This window comes from Eptatretus burgeri, chromosome 8, assembly GCF_056783735.1.
Source record: "Eptatretus burgeri isolate ZD-2024b chromosome 8, Ebu_testis_v1, whole genome shotgun sequence".
Lineage (NCBI taxonomy): Eukaryota > Metazoa > Chordata > Myxini > Myxiniformes > Myxinidae > Eptatretus > Eptatretus burgeri.
This window is the reverse complement of record NC_140968.1, coordinates 4,225,361-4,246,812: the sequence shown is the minus strand read 5'-3', so window position 1 is coordinate 4,246,812 and position 21,452 is coordinate 4,225,361. Positions and strand designations below refer to the sequence as shown.

The following is a 21,452-nucleotide window of genomic DNA, read 5'->3' as shown; positions in this document are numbered from 1 at the left end:
TCATTATTCAACGGCCACTTCACCTCAACCTTCATCGTACTCTAACCCCTTTGCCACAACATTCATACAATGATCCAAACTACTTTATAATAATCACCACAGCATTGAAACATAACCCAAGCTTGCTTTACATTCACCATTGCCACCTTAACCATAACAAACAGCCACCACGAACCACCACACCATCGATTCACCGCGACACTGCCGCTACCATTGCCTCTACCACAATCACCATCAACCACCAGCAAAGAAAGGAATGGGGGGGGGGCACGGCGTAGCATTATAGGCACTCACTTGGGATGTTTAGGCAGCGAACTTGAAGCGTGAGTGTGTGCTGAACTCCATTCAACATCGTGTATCAATAGCCCTCGCATTCCGCTCAATTACAGTCCCCATTGTGTGTTCGGTGCATGTTCGCACACAGAGAACGTGACCAAACACCCCAACACCATGTTAAGTGCAGAGTTTGATTCCGTGAGAGAGCCCAGAACACAATGGGGCCCATCTTTGCGGCTGTACCCTCAGGTGGGCGGTTTATCAGCCCGGCCTGGTAATCGAGAGGTCGCAAACACCTCATACTTTCTCCCATCTGTCTTATTGTCTCACTTTCGTTGGGAGTGTTTCTGATGGTGCCTGTCATGTTAAATGAAGTATGATTGTAAAAGTATTGGAATGGTTTAGTTGTTTTTTTCCTTTGGATATAACTGTGTTTTCTTTTGCCACACCTCACCAATCCTTGCTTTCCCTGCTTTACGTATCTTCCTTGTAATAAAAACCCTTGCGTGTACACATACTTTTCCTCGCACTTTCTATAAATACATTGTTATTATTGTAAATGTACCCAGTTCGTCATGTCTTTTCCTCCATTGGTCCAGCATAGTACGCAGGTAGTATTAGCCAGGAAGTTTTACCCCACGTGATTTGCTCTTGTTAGCCAGTGTAAATTCACTGTATTGCTCGGCGGTAATACGAGTGTGCGCTGAGGGCACGAAACCCCCTTTGTCCGGTCGTCCAAAGGCAAGGTAGCACGCAAAGTCGTGGTAACCTTGCCAAGATTGGTGGTACCAATCAGTGTTCCTGGTTGATTAGCAACCTGCCGAGCCGCGGATAACTCCGCGGCTGGTGGCCTCAGGACTGGGTGTATGGGAGGAACTCCAGCGCTTGCCCTTGTGTTGAACCCCTGGGCGTAACAACACCTTAAATGGTAATTGATCCACCATGCAGCGAAGAGAAGCTGACGCCGGGCCTTATCTTTCATCAGAGCAAGTGATGAAGGGTAAGGCTTGGAACGTCAGCTTCTCTTCTCCAAGGCGGATCAATCACCATTTAAGGTATTTTATTTCCTGTTTGTTTTCACTTATTTTGCTGCCCACGCAGATCGCTAATTAGCAATTACATTCTTCCTATTTTGGCAGGAAGTTGTGTTTGAACCTGTGCATACTGTACTTACCATGTTCCCTTCCCACAGCCCAGATAATCGTGCAAATTAATCTGATAATAGTCAGCAATGATGGTGAACCATTTGCTTGTTGTTTGTTGTTGTACAGTATGAATGAAGCAAGTGCTATGCCATCCTTCAGATCTCCCCCAAATAGAGATTTTAATAACATCGCTGCATGTCATCCCTAGCTCTACAAAAAGCCTGATGTCCCGCTGTACAAGAAGATAAGATCATGTGAGTTGCCATAGCAATACATCACCAACAATATTGCGATGTTTGAAATGGCAGAGGAGGCTATGTTGTGATCTCGTAGTAATTATCCTCATGGTAAAACATTTCCCATTGCCCATCACCCACAACCTCTTTCCACATGCTGCACAGGTGTGTTGGTGGATGTAAAGCCACTCTCCGGTTGCGAACCGACTATGTGCAACTGCAAGATTCCCATTGGGCCAGATGAAAAGGGTTGCACTGAGGAGTGTCTCAACAGGTCTGCTGTCGTTGTTGTCGTCATGTCTTGCAAACATCTGCCAGTTTTTCTTCTTTCTGATCCATTATTTTTCCTTCCTTTTTATCCCCTTTTCTTTTTCCTTCCTTTGAAATTACGTGTTACCTCCACCACCGAAGGTGAAGGAAGTTCTGTTTTCACCCCTTTCTGTCTGTTTGTTTGTTTGTGTGCATGATATCTGAAAAGGTTGTGGACGGATCCAGATGAAATTTTGTGGACAGGTTGGGTGTGTGACAAGGAGGAACTGATTCGATTTTGGTGAAGATCCAAATCCGGATCTGGATATGATAATTATTTAATTTTAAAAGTGATTCTTCACCATCGAGAGATCGGACCAAAAACGGTATAGTACTGTTTTGCATGATATTTCAAACATGTATTGGGCCCGATATGTTCTTGTGAATCAGTCATTACGTGGGGGAGATATGCGCTCTACCGAGCGCCCTTCTCGTTTCCTATGTTTCCTCCATATTTTTGTCACGATGATATTATTAATTTCTTAATCATCATAAACAGGTATTTCTAATGCCTTTTACTCTTGCCTCTGAAAGAAAATGTTCATGCCATTTGTTTGACGAGCTTGGTGACCTAAATTAATAGAAGTACTCTGAAATATAACAGCAGTTGCACCTTTTGGGAGATGAAAATGGAGACGGCCCACGTTAGTGATAACACAGTGCACAGGTTTGCCGCAGGTTGGCACTCTTGTCTTTTAAACCTTGAGACGGACACTGACCTTTGACTGTTTTCTAAGAAGTTATTTATAGGTGCAGACACTGAAAAGGAGAGCTTTTGCCTGTTGCTTGTATTTGGACAATTTGTAATTTCTACTCCTTCAATTTCTGCATATATCTACACAGTATTTATATATATATATATATATATATATATATATATATATATATATATATATATATATATATATATATATATATATATATATATATATATATATATATGTATCTGCTTGTCTTTCTTGTTTTGCTTATTTCTGTATCTGCAAGTAAGGTTTTTTGTTGTTGTTGTTATTTCCACTTTCTTGCATTCATTGTGTCCTTCAACTTTAAAGGGTGAGAAAGGACTTTATGTTGTATGCTTTGGTTCACTCGTTTCATGTGGCTGATGAGGACATTGTGTGAAACTGATGTACAAGACAGCTGTAGCATATACCTTTGCAATCTGACGTGACCATTGCACTTTGTCCCTTTTGAGTTGTGCTCCATAGTAATTCTCTGTCAGACTCTTTACCACCACTTATTCAATTGTTCTCTTCAGAATGATGACTCCATGTTAATTTTGTGGAGATTAATTGTTGAAAAGCATGTGTCATTTGCAGGATGATCTTTGCCGAGTGCTTGGCAAGTACGTGCCCGTGTGCCGACTGCTGCAGCAATCAGCGCATTCAGCGGCATGAGTGGGTGCAGTGTCTTGAGAGATTCCGAACGCAGGGCAAAGGCTGGGGAATCCGCACCAAAGAGGCGCTGCGTGAGGGACAGTTCATCATTGAGTACCTGGGGGAGGTGGTCAGTGAGAATGAGTTCAGGTATGTCTCGGTTTGGAATTTTTTTGTGCTGTCTTTGGCAAACGGACGTCGAACCCAGAATGACATTAAGTTTTTCATCAAAGGCTATTGTAGAGTGAGCAAAAGAGAGTAAAACTGGAAAAAAAATGGATATATATATATATATATATATATATATATATATATATATATATATATATATATACATATAGATGTGTATATATATATATATATATATATATATATATATATATATATATATATATATATATATATATATACATATAGATGTGTATATATATATATATATATATATATATATATATATATATATATATATATATATATATATACATATACACATATATATATATATATATATATATATATATATATATATATATATTGTGGTTCTCGGAACCACATGCATACAACAGATAGGTGTCCCAAGACGGTTATTCCATTATTATTATACGTGTCGATAGTCCCCTTCCTTTTGTTTAGCGGGACAACAAGGGAGTGCGTTGCGCTGATCTAATAGATAGGCTTGCTTAAATCATTTTCTTCTTCATTTCATCCCTACTCTTCTTCTTTTATGATTATTCCTGAGGTAAATCAGCCACGTGCGCCTTCGCTGTAAGGTGGGGCCTTGTGGAAATCAGCGCGTGTGGCTCCGCGGTGAGGGATCTGCTGCACGGAGATCCTCGTTCCCGGGCGAGCCCTAAACGTGGCGTGTCCGGCGAGTCGTGTTCTTGGCAGTGCGGGGTTGTCGACTCGAGCTTCCGATGGTCTGGGGAGAATTGCCGGTTGCATTAAAAAGGCATGCGAATAAATACCTCTTAAGAGGCTGCACGAATTGTGTTTTTCACGGCACGGGAAACACAGCCAGCACGACGCCCACACTGCACGAAACGCGTACGGAGGCCAATGAAGACGACTCCACGCCATGTTTGGCAGGATACGAGTGTGCGAGTAGAAGCGGCTTGTTCCTTTTTAACCTCAATATCCGACACATATTGGTGTTTGCCCCGCGCACACGCTCGCGGAGTCGTGTGAACGCGAACGCAGGCCACGTATGTAATGGCGGAACCGCGCGCACTGTATGGAATATACTCGAAAGCAGACACGTACGCCACTCCTGAGACGTGCACAGATTTTTCAATGATGAAGTACCTTCGGTCCTCACTGGCAGCAGCGAATTCTCTTTCGGATGGTGAACGTCTTCTCTTCTCTACGGCCAGCGAAGCTGCGATCGAGCCGAGGAATGTACAGTGTGGGTCATGTTAGCACGCGCGAAGCGAGCGTGTTGATCGACACTGGTCGAACGCCCGAGCGGGCATGCAGGACCCTCAAACGGTCACCCGGGCATGGCCTGGGGGGTTTTGCAGGATGATTCTCGTGCCAATTTTGGTGTTTGCGGTTCGTGTCATGTCGTGGGGTTGGAGCGAAATGTGTTCGCTGTCTGGAATGGCCTTGCCGGAAACGAAGTGAGGGGGCTTCCGGCCCAAGCTGGCGGGCTACATGAGTGGTCGGGGCCAATCGGAGCGCCTGAGTCAGGTGATGACGTTACGATTTTGGGTGGCCCCTCCCCCCCCCCCGAGCTGCAAATCCTATAAAGGTCGGAGAAGTCTCTCCGTCTCTCTCTTGCTTTTTGAGTTTCTCCGCCTCTCGCCTCGCATCATCGACACCGCCACGATCCGACTCCGCCTCCTCGTCTCCGCCCACACGTCGTTGACCCCGCCTGCCTACCTGGTCCCACCTGCTATTCCGTCCTCGCGCTTTGGACTCCGCCCCTTCTCGACTCGGGCTCCTCCTTTATGGTGCTACTTTAGCCGGGACTTTATTCCCAACGATCCATTCCTTTTAGCCGGTACGTCCTTGGCAGTGTCGCTCGGCTGCATCCGATCTGGAAAAGTGATCCGATCCGGTAGGGTGATCCTGTTCGGACAAGGCGTACCAAGGGCGTGTTCCCCAGTAAGTAAATCACATGATTAATTGGATAACCCGATTAACCCATAGACGGGAGGACCCTAGGTCACGCGGTTGAGTTATTGGCGTCCACAGTCGGTTAAGAGACCCGCCGCGTCACGGAATTATCTGTGTGCGACGGCCTACAATTCCGGGGAGTCTGGTGGGAATCGACATAGCTTCCCCCACCTAGTGGTCTTCTCACCCGACCCCCGGCCCGCAACAATATATGTGTGTGTGTGTGTATATATATATATATATATATATATATATATATATATATATATATATATATATATATATATATATATATATATATATATATATATATATATATATATATATATATATATATCCATACAGTAGACTAGGTGTAAGTCTGCAGCGTGTAACTCGTCACTTCGCCTAAGTCGGCAGCGTCAAAAAGTCCCGAATTTATCTCATGTTAAATCCCTTTGAAAAAGGGTCATCCCTCTGTAAGTCGTCATCTCTAAGTCGTCACTTCGTCTAAGTCGTCAGATGTTGTCCATTCCCACGTAATGGAAACTCAAGTAAATTACCACTCCTAACTCGTCACATGGAACTGCTGCCTCATGAGAAGCCCGATTTCATGGAATCGTGATGCTCGCTCATTGGTGTACACCGCCAGTGATAGGCTATTTATAACTGCAAATGGCGACTAAGCGTAAGCTTACAACTAAAACCTACCAAGAAAAATACGACATTATCCAGTTTTGCGAGGCAAATCCACTGATGAAGAAAACAGACATAGCTGAGAAATTGGACATCAAACGGCAGACATTGAACGATATCTTGAAGAATAAAGGCAAGATATTTGGACAAGTGGAGAAGATCGTGAGGCCGGTGGGAAGTGTGAAATGCGTGAAATGTGTGTCCTTTGAAGATGTCGATGACGCGCTCATCATCTGGTTTCGGCAAATGTCGGCTCAGCCAAATATTCGGTTTCGGCCGATTCGGCCAAATATTCGGCCGATACTGTGTTTCGGTGGAGGATTGCCCAGCCAACATCATGGAATACAATGACCGGTTTGAATCCTTTCTCATGCACCAGATGCCCAAGATTTTGAGGCAGTCAAACATAACGGATTACTTCGCGAAGAAGTAAAGGATCGATCGAGCTTAGTGTTGAAGTCCGATCATGGTTTTATATTGGCTTGTTTTGTACATTACCGCACTCACTTACACATAGGCATTGAGTGGTAATCATCACCACGATGACTGTGTGTCATGTAATTTGTCACCATACCATCACCGATGGTATACGAGTTGTCTTACAGAGTTGTTCATTATCTTTACTTTTGATGAACTGATTCATGAATTCCATCTTTGCTTGATCACTTTCCAACTCACCAACTCACCCCCACCTATGCCCCGAGGATTGTGTTTTCCTTTTGGTACAATAGCCGGCTCTCACACATATGTGTCCAGGCCACGCGCAACTTCATCCTTCACCCCACAGTCATCATGAATGTTCGCATACGCGTAAGTTGTCACATTTCTAAGTCGTCACTTTTTTCTCGGTCCCGATGGTGACGACTTACGCCTACTCTACTGTATATATAAAATACATATCAGCCAATCTTTCCATATGAATACTACGACAGTGTGTGTGACCATGTATGTTGTGGTCGCTATCTTTCTTGCTGCTTCAGTCATTATCACTAACCTTTATAGTTTATAGGCATAAATAGTAATGTCTTGGTATTGTGCTTACGGCATCTAAATTTAAGTCCAACTTTTATTTAAATTGGGCCAGTCAAAAGTAGGCTATTTAAAGTTCACTATGCCGGATCATGTCAAGGCATTCTGGTGTTTAGTGCTTCAAACCCAACTGTCATGGTATTATAGTTGTTACCTCCACCACTGAAGGTGGACGGAGGTTATGTTTTCTCCTCTTGTTTGTTTGTGAGCAGGATATCTCAAAAAGTTCTGGACACGGATTCAGATGAAACTTGGTGGAGGGGTTGGGTGGGTGACAAGGATGAATTGGTTATATTTTGGTGAAGGTCCAGATACGGATCCGGAAACGAGAATTTTTTAGTGATTCTTCACCATTGAGAGATGAGGCCAAGAGCGGGTATATAGCACGATATCTCAAAAGGTTGGATCGATTCGGACGAAATGTGGTGGATAAGTTGGGTAGGTGACAAGAACAAGCCGATTCGATTTTGGTTGAGGTCCGGATGTAGATCCGGCCTCTCAGTGGGATACAAAACGTAAACTGTTCAACCTTGTGGAGGTAAGCTCTCTATCGAGTGCCCTTCTAGTTTTCTTCATTCATTTATTTTGTCATGGGATGTTCTCTGGCCCTCCTGGCCCAGTAAATGCCATTCCTTCCCATCGCCAATCCTTGACGCGTATATCCACCAGTTATTAAATATTGGAGTGAGGCAGAATAGCTGGAAAGATGTGGATGGAGTAGTTGGGTGGAGTCTCAAATTAGTGGTAATTATTTCGTAGTTCTTTTTCCATCTTTTTTAAAGGGATTAGGCTAAATGTGGAGTCACAAATGAAATAATAAAAGTAATTTACAGTTTGAATAGACGAGAAACCAAGAAAAGCAAAAATGTCATATTTTCACAACCATCAGCTTTGTAAATCTTCGGCCTAACTTTTGATTTTGTCATTTTAAATATCTTTTGTATTCAAGCGTACTGGAAACACCCACTACCTTTGGGAGCATTGGCAAGTCCATCTCTCATGGAGGATGAGAGGGGTGGTTTACCTTGGGAACTACCAACACTAATGCAAAATTTGGTGGAGATCGGGCCAGCCGTGTTTTTTTTTAATTTTCATTGATTTTTCAGGCACACACACCACACACACACACACACACACACACACACACACACACACACACACACACACACACACACTTATTATAGTGGAGGGAAATGCATGCATGTTGAATGTTATACTTTTAATTATTATCTTGCCAAAACGAAGTTTTTGCAAGATATGTTTGTCAGCTTGTATGTTTTTTTTTTTTGTCTGTAATCATGTATAAAAAATTCTGCAGAGCACAGTTATCATTGGAAATTTTTGTAACTTCGCATATCAGAGGCCTATAGAGGTCCATTTCAGCACAGAAAATTTTGAAGGTCAAGGTCAAAGGTCAAGGTCACTTTGTCGCAAATCAGGGGAGTCGACGAAACCCTTATTTTTTGAGTAATTTTGATCGGATCGTCTTCAAACTTCATGGGAATATAGTTCATGATCTGGCGCTCAGCTGATTAATTTTTGGTGGCGATTGGCCTTGACCTTCATATGTTTTTTTTTTGTCTGTAATCATGTATAAATCACTCTGCAGAGCACAGTTATCATTGGAAATTTTTGTAACTTCGCATATCAGAGGCCTATAGAGGTCCCTTTCATCACATAAAATTTTGAAGGTCAAGGTCAAAGGTCAAGGTCACTGTCGCAAATCAGGGGAGTCGTCGAAACCCTTATTTTTTGAGTAATTTTAATCGAATCGTCTCCAAACTTTATGGGAATGTTGTATATGGTCTGGCACTCAGATGATTAGTTTTTGGTGGCGATTGGCCTTGACCTTCATGGTTAGCGCCTCAGGTCAAACATATTTGACCCCAAGGTCAAATTTTCAAGTTTTAGGAACCATATCATGTAGTACCTCAAATTGAACACCTCGATGAGTGCTTTCTTGATATGTCAAGCTTGAGACATTATGACGTCATTTGGTGACGTTATGAGGCAAATGCATATTTTTCATGGTTACTCTGTAGAACGATTCTCATCGCAATCTCTCGTAGGCAGAAATTCCTCAAGGAGTCGCTCCTGGTGGATAGCAGCTCTGTTCACCTCAGTGTGACCTTAAAGAAGTCACACGTGGTCACCTTTTGGCAAGATACGGCTCACCCTGCGGGTGACATTGGTTTTATTTTATGGGTAGTTGAGGCATTTAAAAGGCAATGTGTTTGGCAACCGTATAGCTGACTTAAGGATCGCATGCTCAAGTTGTAAGATGGCAATTTAAGTGTGTGTTGTATCTTTGTAGGAACCGTATGATCGAGCAGTACCAGAATCACAACGACCATTACTGCCTAAACTTGGACAGTGGCATGGTCATTGACAGCTACCGCATGGGCAATGAGGCACGATTTGTGAACCACAGCTGCCAGCCGAACTGCGAGATGCAAAAATGGTGGGTCTTCTTCCACGAGCCAAGTACATTCAAAGGGAATTATTTGTTTTCATCTCCATGTCAATTTTAGTTTTTAATTCAATAAAGAATGTTTTCATCAAAGCCTTGATTGATTTTGCAAATGAGCAGTAAGCAAACCACTTCAACCCAAGGTGTCAAGTTGAAGGCACCCATTTCTGTACCAAGTGCGAGAAGGCCACCATGTTTAGAAGCTGGTGACTGAGCAGGAGGCTAGACTGCCCCAAGGAAGTGTCTTGAGCCCAGTCTTGTTCCTCTGTATAAATGACCTCTCTGCTCTGGAAAAACCCCTCTTCCTTTATGCAGATGACTTGACAATGTGTCATACAGTATCTAATTTCAATGACAGGGGCAGCATCTCAATCACACTATACTTATTTGGAATTATATTACCCCTCCCAAATCCTTCCTCCTTCCAATTTTCCAGTTTTCCCTCCTCGGAGTTTCCTTCTGTATCCATCTTGTCCACCCCATGCATGCATCCGTTGTGTCCAATTTGTCCACCCCATGCATGTGTGTTTTGCATCCTGTTTTGCTTTTATGTCCTCATCCGTTCAGATTACTAGCTCTTCCACGATCCACGACTATGTTTACAAATAACAAGTTGATTTAGATGCTGATCTGACAAATGAAACGTGTCTTTCAATCCTGACGAGCCTCACTGTCTCACCCTGTTTCTCTGGAAGCATCGTCAAACTCACCAATCTATTTCCATGCTCAACTACTGGAAGATGTTCAGTTTCTTGAACTCTTTGGTCTCACCATCAGCCATGACCTCTCCTGGACTGATTATATAGCATAGCTCACCTACAAATTTGGGATCCTCCCCCATCCCTCCCAAAAGTTTTGCTTATGTATCCACATTGTCCATCTTTTGTGTTCTCCCTTACCCCTTGTCGTTACTTGCATCCCTTGTTTGTCCGTCTCTGTCTACTTTCTCCCGCCCCCTGCTGTTGGTGTTTCCCCTTTCTCCTGCTATTCCATTTGTTATGTTGTGTCCTGATTTGTTCTGTGTAATAGCCCTTCCACGAGCCTCGAGCCTCTATAAAAATAAAATCCAAGTCATTCCTTGAAAAAAAAATCAGAACTACTCACAGCATCCTACAAGGCCTTTGTTCATAGCTCAGTGGAGTATTAGTCTCTCCTCTGTGCTGGCACAACAACATCATAATGTCTTTCCTGGATTTTGTGGAATCTAAAGCTCTCATTATTATTGGCATTTTCCACGACAAGGTCGAACCATAAGTCCTGCTTTCCCAATTATGAATCAAAAGTTTGTTTTAAAAATCGCAGCACAGACAGGTCGGTGGCTTCTTTTATTTTTTTTTGTTAATTGCCAGAATCCTTCGGATTTCGGCAATTATGTTGGTCGGTTGTGTGTGTCTGTCTGTCTGTTTGTTTGTGTGTTTGTTTACCCTGTAGCAGCCACACCGTTTCAGCAATCATGACCAAACTGGGTACAGACGTCGGCCATGGTCCAACTTAGACACTTGTCGTTTTTCGTGATTCTAGGTAAAAGGTCAAGGTCGCCGAAAAACCGAAATTCTTATTTTCCCAATAACATCCGCTAAAATGGTCTTATCGACTTCAAACCAAATCCAAAATATGCATCTTCCAATACTGCATCCAACCATATGTCTCATTGGGGTGTCACACCAACACCCTTCTTAGCGGTCGGGGGTCAAATGTCAGGGGGGGTCGGGTCAAAACTTTCAAATTGCGATAAAAACGCCATTTCAAGTCTGATTGACTTCCAAGTTATGATCATGACCAAACTAAGTGCTATAACTCATTAAACAGTAGCACTATCGACTTATAAGATCCAAATTGATTTCCAGGTTTTTGTTTTTTCAGAGATCATGGAGATATGACAAAGTTATTCCGGCAATTCCTTGCTCAACGAGCAATTTCATTTGTTTGTTTGTTTTACCCGCCTATCCTCCCATCTTAAGTCCCTTGCTTTCTCAAACCTCCATCGTGTCCCAGCTCGTGTAGGATACAAGTTTCTTCTAGTAACCCCCTACTGGTTAAACTCACTAAATCCAGTCTTATCAACCACCTCCACTCTTTTCTTCCTCTTTTCTCCCGTTTGTGGAATTGCCTTCTGGGGAGACTTTTAAATCACACGCTTCCCTCCAGGGCTTGAAACAAATGGTGCACTACTGTATCGTGAAGTCTACCATTCTGACCCATGATCTTTTCTACCCCTATTACCCTCAATTTAACTCCTTCCTCTTGCTTACAGGTAAGTTTCCTCCCCTGATCATTTTCCTATAATGAAAAAATGATCATATGCCTATAATGATCATTTTTATTCATTCCCTTCCCTGCTTGTGTCCCCACTGTCATTATATTGCCCTTTTTACCTTATGTCACCTCGTTCTTCCCTGAGCCTAGATTTTTGAATACAAAAAAAATGTCGTGTTTGTGACCAGGTCTCTCTCGGTTGGCAGGTCAGTTAATGGCGTGTACAGGATTGGGCTGTTTGCCTTGAAGAGCATCCTGGCTGGTGTGGAGCTCACTTACGACTATAACTTCCATGCCTTCAATGTAGAGAAACAGGTACGCCTGCTGTTTTCCTTCAATTATTTCTCGCACATTCCTGCTGAGCTTTAAAAGTACCACAAACTGCGTAAGAAAGTAGGAAAAATTTACCTTTATTTCTAATAATTATGTTTGTTCCTTGTATTATTTTGAGGATAATGGTCATATTCCTTAATGCTTTGAGTAGTTTCATTGCTTGGCGATGAGCCTGAGAAGCGAAGTTGTGCCAAACCTGTCCAAGTTCAGGGGGTTTTACCTCTATTTGGTAAACGTTGAGGTATTTTTGTGACCTGGTTTATCTTGAATGCAGTAGGGAGCACTTTTGCCTGGAGTTTTGATGACATTGTCATTTTCCTCATGCATTGGAAAGATTTGTGTCATTCGCTGCTGATTATTTAGGACTGCAGCTTATTCTAACGGTACAGCCCAGCCTTGTGTTAAGCTCCCCGTCCGAGCAAAAACACAGAAAGCACAAGCTTCTGTGTAATGTTGTCCATTTTCTGCTAATGTTGTCCACTGCCCTCCGACAAGGTCAGAGACGAGGGACATTAAAATGAGCTCCGTCCGACCGACCGATCATCTGTCTATGTACTTTTGAGTGCGTGATATTTCAAAAACTGTTTCACATCTGGCTTTCATATCGCAGATATCGATGACTCTTGATATTGCCCCAACCTGATTATATCACGGTGGGGAGTGGCTGAATTATGTTGCTATGACACCCATCTCAATAACTTGTCTTGTGAATGCGATATTTAAAAAATACGTTCAAGATTTAGTCATATTGCACAGATATATTCCTCATACCACCCAAAAGGCACAGGACCTGGAGTGTCAGCTCCTTGTTGTAATTAATGACCAATGTATCATCACGTCTTTGTCCTGCGTGTCATTTATGTGCAGTGGCCTGCAAAAGTATTCACCACCTCCAAAGTTTTCACATTTTAATGCCACCTGAGCTTATTTCATGATGCTTTCAAATCAAGCTTACTATAAAGAGTCTTCACAAACCACTCCAAAGTGGTAGAGCTAGAAAATGCAGATAAAATGTGAACAAGCTTGATTAACAGAGAAAATCAGATTCTCTGTTGCATAAGTATTCAAACTCTTTGCCTAATTAACCCGAAATCAATTCAAGAGCAAATTATTTGTTTGAACGGTTACAAAAGAAGTGTTATGGGTTTCACCTGTATATAATCAGGTGAACTTAAAAATTAATCTCTCCCACTTATCTAAGTTTTAAAGAACAACTCACTTGGTCAACCAACCAGGCAAACATGAAGACCAAGTAGGCCATCAGCCATGGCTCAGAAAGTGCCTGAAAATCAAGTTTCGTTCCACTCATTGGGGGTGTAGACAAAACCTTGATAATAAGATACTTTATATCGAAATACATACGTATCCAAAAGTTCTCCACTCAAATAGCTGCAGTTATTGCGTATTTTCATCTTGAAAATCGATGCATTCCCCACGCTCTCTCATTTGAATTTTCTCTACACGGATCACATGACGCCTCGACAGCCAATAGACGCTCCCCCGTGTATTATTCACCAGGACAATGTAGCGAACAAAGAAGTCAAACGTTTTACGTCTGTAAGATGGGATAAATGGAGAGAAAGTGTCAACAAATGGCTCGTCTTAGACGGTCACGAACGACGTTTAGCCGAGAGTGCCGGTGTAAAGATTTCAAGTTACCCCCGGGGGTAGCTTGAAATCGATTTCATCCTACCCCCTACGATTTCAGATTACCCCCCTCAAAACATTTATTTATGTTGTTTATTTACAAAAAATAGTAATTTAATTGATATTGAAAAGTAATTAGGGAAAAACCATTGACCACGTGACCGCCTTTGAAGAGTTTGCAATTAATTTTGATTTTATTATGAATGATTTTATTTTAATATTGCTATTAATTGAAATTAGTATTTCTCATACAGTTATAGTTTTTGCCACATTTTTATGAAATCCTTCGTCGATATAGTTGATACAAATAGACATACTGGTATATCTTTTAAACTAACTCAGACCATACTTACAATTATGGAAACAACGCAATAAAATCAATGTACAACAAAGGCAATGAAAACATCTTATTTTTTATTCACAATTTCGTTGTGGTGGTGGTGGTGGTCGTATGGCAGCTTAGCTGTCGGGGTAGCTCTCATTTCTTGAAGCACGACTGTGTTGCTGATGCAGTGCCCCTCTACCAGTACACACACTGGAATAGGTACTCATTTCGCCGACCTCGGAAGGATGACAGGCTGAGTCAAACCCCCGGTGCATTAATTCAGCAGCCGACGGGGCTTGAACTCAGGACCCTAGGATCCCAAGCCACCACCCTAACCACTACTCAGGACCCTAGGATCCCAAGCCGCCACCCTAACCACTGAGCCAAGACCAGGCTACACACTCAGCCTGTCATCCTTCCGAGGTCGGCGAAATGAGTACCAATTCCAGCGTGTGTACTGATAGAGGGGCACTGCATCAGCAACACAGTCGTGCTTCAAGAAATGAGAGCTACCCCGGCAGTTAAGCTGCCATACGACCACCAACACCACAACGAAATTGTGAATAAAAAATAAGATGTTTTCATTGCCTTTGTTGTACATTGATTTTATTGCGTTGTTTCCATAATTGTAAGTATGGTCTGAGTTAGTTTAAAAGATATACCAGTATGTCTATTTGTATCAACTATATCGAAGAAGGATTTCATAAAAATGTGGCAAAAACTATAACTGTATGAGAAATACTGATTTCAATTTATAATAATATTAAAATAAAATCATTCATAATAAAATCAAAATTAATTGCAAACTCTTTAAAGGCGGTCACGTGGTCAATGGTTTTTCCCTAATTAGTTTTCAAGATCAATTAAATTACTATTTTTTTGTAAATAAACAACATAAATAAATGTTTTGAGGGGGGTAATCTGAAATCGTAGGGGGTAGGATGAAATCGATTTCAAGCTACCCCCGGGGGTAACTTGAAATCTTTACACCGGCACTCTCGGCTAAACGTCATTCGTGACTGTCTAAGACGAGCCATTTGTTGACACTTTCTATCCATTTATCCCATCTTACAGACATAAAACGTTTGACTTCTTTGTTCGCTACATTGTCCTGGTGAACAATACACTGGGGAGCGTCTATTGGCTGTCGAGGCGTCACGTGATCCGTGTGGAGAAAATTCAAATGAGAGAGCGTGGCGAATGCATCGATTTTCAAGATGAAAATACACAATAACTGCAGCTATTCAAGTGGAGAACTTTTGGATACGTATGTATTTGGATATAAACTATCATATTATCAAGGTTTTGTCTACCCCCCTCCCCCCCCATCCCCTCCCCGATGAGTGGAACGAAATTGCACGATACAGCTTACTGCTGATGGCCTAAAGGGGCTTTCCAAAGAAGTCAGACATAAAGTGGTGGAGAAGCATCGTTCAGGAGAGGGTTATAAGAAGATTTTAAATTCATTCATTAACCCTTTGAGTACGGTGAAATCCATCATTGAGAAGTTGAAGACATATCATTCAACTCAGACTCTACCCAGATCAAGTCGCCCATCCAAACTCAGCAGCCGGGCAAGCAGGAAACTGGTTCGGGATGTCACTCTAAATCTAACATTGACTGAAAGATCTGCAAGGCTCAATGTCTGAGATGGGGGTCAGTGTTCATCAATCAACAATATCCCGTTCCCTTCACAAAGCTATCCCGTTCCCGTTCCCTTCACAAGTGGCAAGAAAAAAGCTATTACTGAAAAATACCCATCTAAACGCTCGTATGGAGTTTGCAAAAAAGCATCTTAATGATACTGCAGGCATGTGGGGAAAAGTTTTCTGGTTAGATGAGACAAAACTTTAACATTTTGGTCTAAATTTGAAGCGTTAATCTGATGTAAACTTAACACTGCACATCACTCATTCAACAACATCCCTACTGCCAAGCATGGTGGTGGCAGCATCATGTTTAATATGGGGCTGCTTTTCATCAGCAGGGATTGGCAAGCTTGTCACGATGGAATGGACAATGGATGGTGCAAAGTACAGGAGAATCATTGATGAAAACCTGGGTAGGAGATTCACATTTCAGCAGGACAATGATCCAAAGCCCAAAGCTAAAGCCACACTGGAGTGGCTGAACAATAAGAAAATAAATGTTCTTGAGTGGCCCATTCAAAGTCCTGTGCCAATTGAACATTTATGGCGAGACTTGAACATTGCAGTCCATTGACGATCCCCATGACACTTGGCAGAACGAGAGCAATTTTCACATGAAGAATGGACGATGATTTCACCACTCGCTGTGCCAAGCTGGTCCAGATCTACTCACAAACACTCATAGTGGTCACTGCAGCAAAATATGTTTCTACCAAGTACTGACCTATGGGGCTGAATACTTTTACAACCAGTGAATTTTGATTTGTACACGTTTTTTACAGGTATTCCTGACATGTAACCTCTAACTACAACAGTGTTTAGTTTGATCTCTTCAGGTATGAAGAAAAAAGTTCATTTGGAAAAATTGCTTCTTCATCATTTGTAATTCATCTAAATGGGGCATGATTGGTACAGGGTGAATACTTTTGCAGGCCATTGTACAAGCTCCTTCTCTCAACCTTAGATCAATCTTGAATAAATAAAAGTTATATGAGCATCTCTGCAGCAGGTAGTTTGCACAAACCACAAAGCTGCACTTCTCGGTACTGCACAGTCTGCTCCTTGTTAACCCTTGGACACTCGTAATGTCACCCTTTCAAAAGAAGTGTACTTGTGCTCCAGAAGGTGTCTGGGATTTATGTGAGGCCTTTGTGACAATGTAAGTCATGCCCCACTGTGATTTGTTATCCTGGCAGCAAACTTGCCTCTGTGGGTCTGAAAACTGTCGTCGGATCATTGGTGGCCGCAGTCAGCGTCTAAATGTAGCAACCCTCAACCAGAGTCTGAAGAAGCAAGGTTGTCCCAAACATAAGCGCAAGTCAAAACACCGGCTACAGAAGCAGGTATAGGCGCATCGTTGGTCTCTGTGTCAACATCATGGCACTTTTTGTTAAAGTATAACTATTCTTTTATGTTTGTTTGTTTTTAAATTTTTCTTTACTTGAATATCATGGTTCATAACCCTGTGCATGGCTTATGAAAGATCCCTATCTTTCAGAAGGGTCACAATACAAGTGAGACTGGTTCACAAGGCTGCAGCCCTCATAAGCCTCCGCAGCCTATCCATATGAAGCACATGTCCAATAGAGAGAGGTAAATGCCATCACATTGGTGCTCTCAAAGTGTGTTTGGAGTGAGCCCTCCCATTTTGTGATGTCATGCGAGAATAAGTATAGAATCTTTGATTAATGTTCCCGTGATGCTCACCTTCCATCCTACCTGCTCCCCGCAAAGGAATTTCGTACTGAAACATCAAGTGTTTCTTGTACGAAACTGGGCATGCATCTACCAGCGGCGTGAAGAGGTTGCTGGCCAAAGAAAAGATGGTGTTCAGGGGCACACCTTGTCTCCTTACAGCAGATGGAATGGCATTGCACGTGATGATGGGCACATTAAATCAGGTGTATAAGCCGTGCATGGTACTTGTGTGACTAAAGTAGACAAGATGACTGTTAAAAATGGGGCCGAGTTTTGCCTTATGTCATCCATTGTCATTACCCCGCTCTCAAAGTGCAAAGCAGGGTTAAGCAATTGGTTGACACTGTCAGTCCTGTCTACAGACATCTGTCTTTGATCGAAGAATTACTAAATCTCAAGTTAATTTTACATTTTGAACATGAATCGGAACACGAACCCACAGATTAGCAGTTCGTACTTTGGCTTTGATGTTAGGAAATTGCGTGGAATGTCGTCCCAATCACACATGCACAGAGAGGAGCAAGGTAATTGTTTTCGTCTGTCATTCTGTCTGGCAGTGAAGAAATGGAAAATCAAGGAAACTTACTGTTTTTAGGGATTGCATGAAAGGACAAAAACAACAAGCACAAATAAATAAGGTGGTGTAAAAGAGGATACATCGACTTCCAAAAAATAACTTTTTTTTTTTCTACATCCTTTGAAACTTTTATTTTATTTCAATTGAATTATATACTTGGACACGGTAGAGCACAAATCACCTTCTTGGCACTTCCAAAAACCTCCAGTTTAGCAGTGCATGGATAAAATATTCCACCATTTTAAGCCATCTCGACCGATCAAATTTACCACTTGTGCTCTCAGTGTTGGCGAACATCGAGGTTCAGACAAAATTGTGGCTCGTAGAAATTATAGATCGTGCTCGAAATACAAAGCAAGAGGTTAAAAGACCCTTTCCATGTCCTTTTTCTCAAGGGTCAAGTGTTCTATGAAATCTCTCGTTTTAGGAAACATTTTACTTTCCTCTCTCGTCTGCATAGCTCACAGTTCATACTTGACGTATGACTGGAAATTTACTTTGCTTACTCAAGAAACATTTTACAAAATGTCAAGCATTTGATTCCGAAATATCAGATCAGCAGAAACCTCTCTCAAGTTTATATAATTTCCATAACTAGTAGTGTACCATATGGGCCTGAAAAAAAAGATTTTTTTTGTAGTATTATCATCTTCAAAAATGGAACTCGTCTTATTTTCACAGAGTACAGTACAGCAAAATAAAGAAACCTACTCCTAATTCTTTGACTTCTTCTTATTCTTCTTCTTCTTCCTCATCTTTTCTTCTTTTCTCTCCGAGAAGCATGCAGCGCTGTATGTAACTCTTGCGTATGTGCATTGTTTTCAAATGCATTTTCTTGATGTTTGTTCTGGATTCAGTCTGGGAAAAAAAGAAGAAAGGTTTAAAAAAACGACAGGTGCAAATAAAGGTTTGCGAAAAAGCTACGATGCAAATTTTAAGCTGGTGGTAGGCTGAATGGATTCCGAAGATATAATACCGAGAGTAGCAAAGATGGAAGTGAGCCGGAAGATTTGTGTGAGTGAGAAAGAAGAAACATTTCGATAAATTTTAATTACAGTATTTTGTTTTTATGTCTCCAGAGCCGAAGTTGCCTAAGGCATTGTGCTTTCGGGTTGTCCGTCCGTCTGTGCATCCGTCTGTGCATGCATGCAGATTTTCGTTACGCTTACATAACTTGTGAACCGCTGAAGAGATTTTGACCAAACTTGGCACAATGATGGACTGTGATACAAAGATGATTTGGGTTTCAGAAGATCAAAGGTCATTGCCCTTTGAAAATCATTTTGCAGACCAGAACATGAGTTAGAAACATCTAATGTTTTCCCTCTTCTACTTATATCTCTCTCTCTCTCTCTCTCTCTCTCTCTCTCTCTCTCTCTCTCTCTCTCTCTCTCTCTCTCTCTCTCTCGCTCTCGCTCTCGCTCTCGCTCTCGCTCTCGCTCTCGCTCTCGCTCTCGCTCTCGCTCTCGCTCTCTTTCTCTCAATCTCTATCCCTATATCAATGTATCTCCATATATCCCTATCTCTCAAAAAAAATTTTACCCTAGTTTTTTCATCTACAAATTCTTCTTTGAAGAAAGAGTTTAAAAAACTCAAACTATGCAAATGATTGATTGCTTGTGGTGGTGTATACTTGTCTATTATGTGCAGCCACACAATAATTATTTTTGCACCCCACCTCGAAGTGAGGTCATCTTGTATTCGGACCAATACAGTAAGGTAGTACTTGCTCCCTCAGGGAGCGAAATATGGTGCCATTACTACCCCCATCTCTCCGGTAGGGCTCAGTGGTTAAAGCACTTGCACTGTGCCAAGTGTACAGGTGAAAATTTAAAGTTTCCTCCCAACCCTCACCAGAGAGGAGGGGATGTTTCATTCACTCAGAATCCATTTTTATCTCATTGTTTTCTTTATTTCCACTTCTTCCTTTAATTCTTCTGAAAACGTCTGTGCTTTTTTCTTTTTTTGTCTGTTTCTCTCTGTGTGTTATAGCTATGCTATACAAAGCTCTTTTGAAGTCTTGAAAATGTAAACTCAAATGCTGGTCGTAACTTTAGGAACCAAAAATTGTTTTTTAATTTGATGATGTTAAAAAGTATGGTTTGTTTCCCTTAAAGATGAGCCTTTGTTTTTTTTTAATGAGGTAGTTTTGATGTTTTTTGTTTTTCTTAATACAAGATCTATGCTCGTGAAAGAGCAGGGTGACAGGTTAAAATGGCAATGTACTTACAGTGGGGGCATTGGGGCCAAAGTTGGACAAAATGAGTAAGGGACTGAATGAATAATGAGAGAGAGATATATAGAGAGAGATATGTGTGAGGAGTGAGGATGACATGATATAGTGGTGTACTGCCTGCTTAAAGTCCTGGAGGGAAGAGTGCGATTGATTGCTTCTGCAAGGCAATTCAGAAAAGAGTAGAGGTGGACGGTAAGCCTTGAGTTTTCGGATTTTAACCAGGAGGAGGCATGACTAAAATTTTGGTGAATCCTGGTAGAGCTAGGGAGGATCCAAGGGTTCAGAGAGCAGAGGAATCGGAAAAAAAAGGAAGAGAGGGTTTTCCAGAGTATCGGAGTTGTTGTTTATGTAGATGAGTAACATGACTGGGCTACAGACAGTGACTTCAGGCAGTCTCGCCTCCACTGGGAGAGAAGAGGGTTGAATGATCGCTTTCATTGATAGCAACGCATTGATTGCATCAGTGGAGAAAATCAGAAAGGCAGGGAGGAAGGAGGTCTTGTATGCTTCAAGTTGTGAGTTTTGCAAGCAGAGCAGGATTCCAGACTGTGTTGAGAGCTGGATATATGTCCAAGGAAACAGTCCTGGCCTCTGAAATTTAAAGCCTCTAACCATTGTTGATGGAGAATCAGCAGCATATCCATAATTCAATGACTCAGACAGAATCCAAACTCGGTCTGAGATCAGGCTGTTTATCAGAATTTATGATAAAATGAAATGTCTTATCAGGAGTTGTGATAAAATGGTGTTGGAGATCAAAAGTTATGATTAAATCTGTGGATGCTTAAATGATGAACAACAGGTACGATTGTGAAATGTGTCATGTTTTTAACCATCACTGCCAATAATGCTTTATTAAAATATATGCACAGAAAAACCAAAAAGAGAAATGCCAAAATAGATCCATCCATCCATTGAGACCATACTCTGTGCAGAACGTGGTGCTGCTTAAGCAGTCTCCTTGGCTATTGGGTATAATCCTGGACGGGTCGCCACTCCGACACAGGATACGAGCAGGCTGGCACTCATTTTGCTGACCTCGGAAGGATGACAGGCAGAGTCAACCCCACCTGGTACTAATTCAACAACTGATTGGGATT

The 21,452-nt window shown here is 41.9% G+C and overlaps 1 protein-coding gene across 7 annotated transcripts in view; it reads left to right on the top strand.

Moving 5' to 3' along the window:
• Positions 1-21,452, top strand: part of LOC147020961 (histone-lysine N-methyltransferase ASH1L-like) — a 134,880-nt gene that overhangs the window by 95,416 nt on the left and 18,012 nt on the right. For 6 of the 7 annotated variants that reach the window (XM_085890689.1, XM_085890688.1, XM_085890694.1 and 3 more), the window contains 8 exons: positions 1,630-1,675; positions 1,823-1,931; positions 3,286-3,492; positions 9,476-9,622; positions 12,094-12,202; positions 17,038-17,184; positions 17,340-17,434; positions 17,576-17,742. In XM_085890689.1, the coding sequence (XP_085746815.1) occupies positions 1,630-1,675; positions 1,823-1,931; positions 3,286-3,492; positions 9,476-9,622; positions 12,094-12,202; positions 17,038-17,184; positions 17,340-17,434; positions 17,576-17,742 (1,027 nt within the window). The remainder of the gene's footprint in view (positions 1-1,629; positions 1,676-1,822; positions 1,932-3,285; positions 3,493-9,475; positions 9,623-12,093; positions 12,203-17,037; positions 17,185-17,339; positions 17,435-17,575; positions 17,743-21,452) is intronic. The other variant, XM_085890691.1, reaches the window with a different exon arrangement.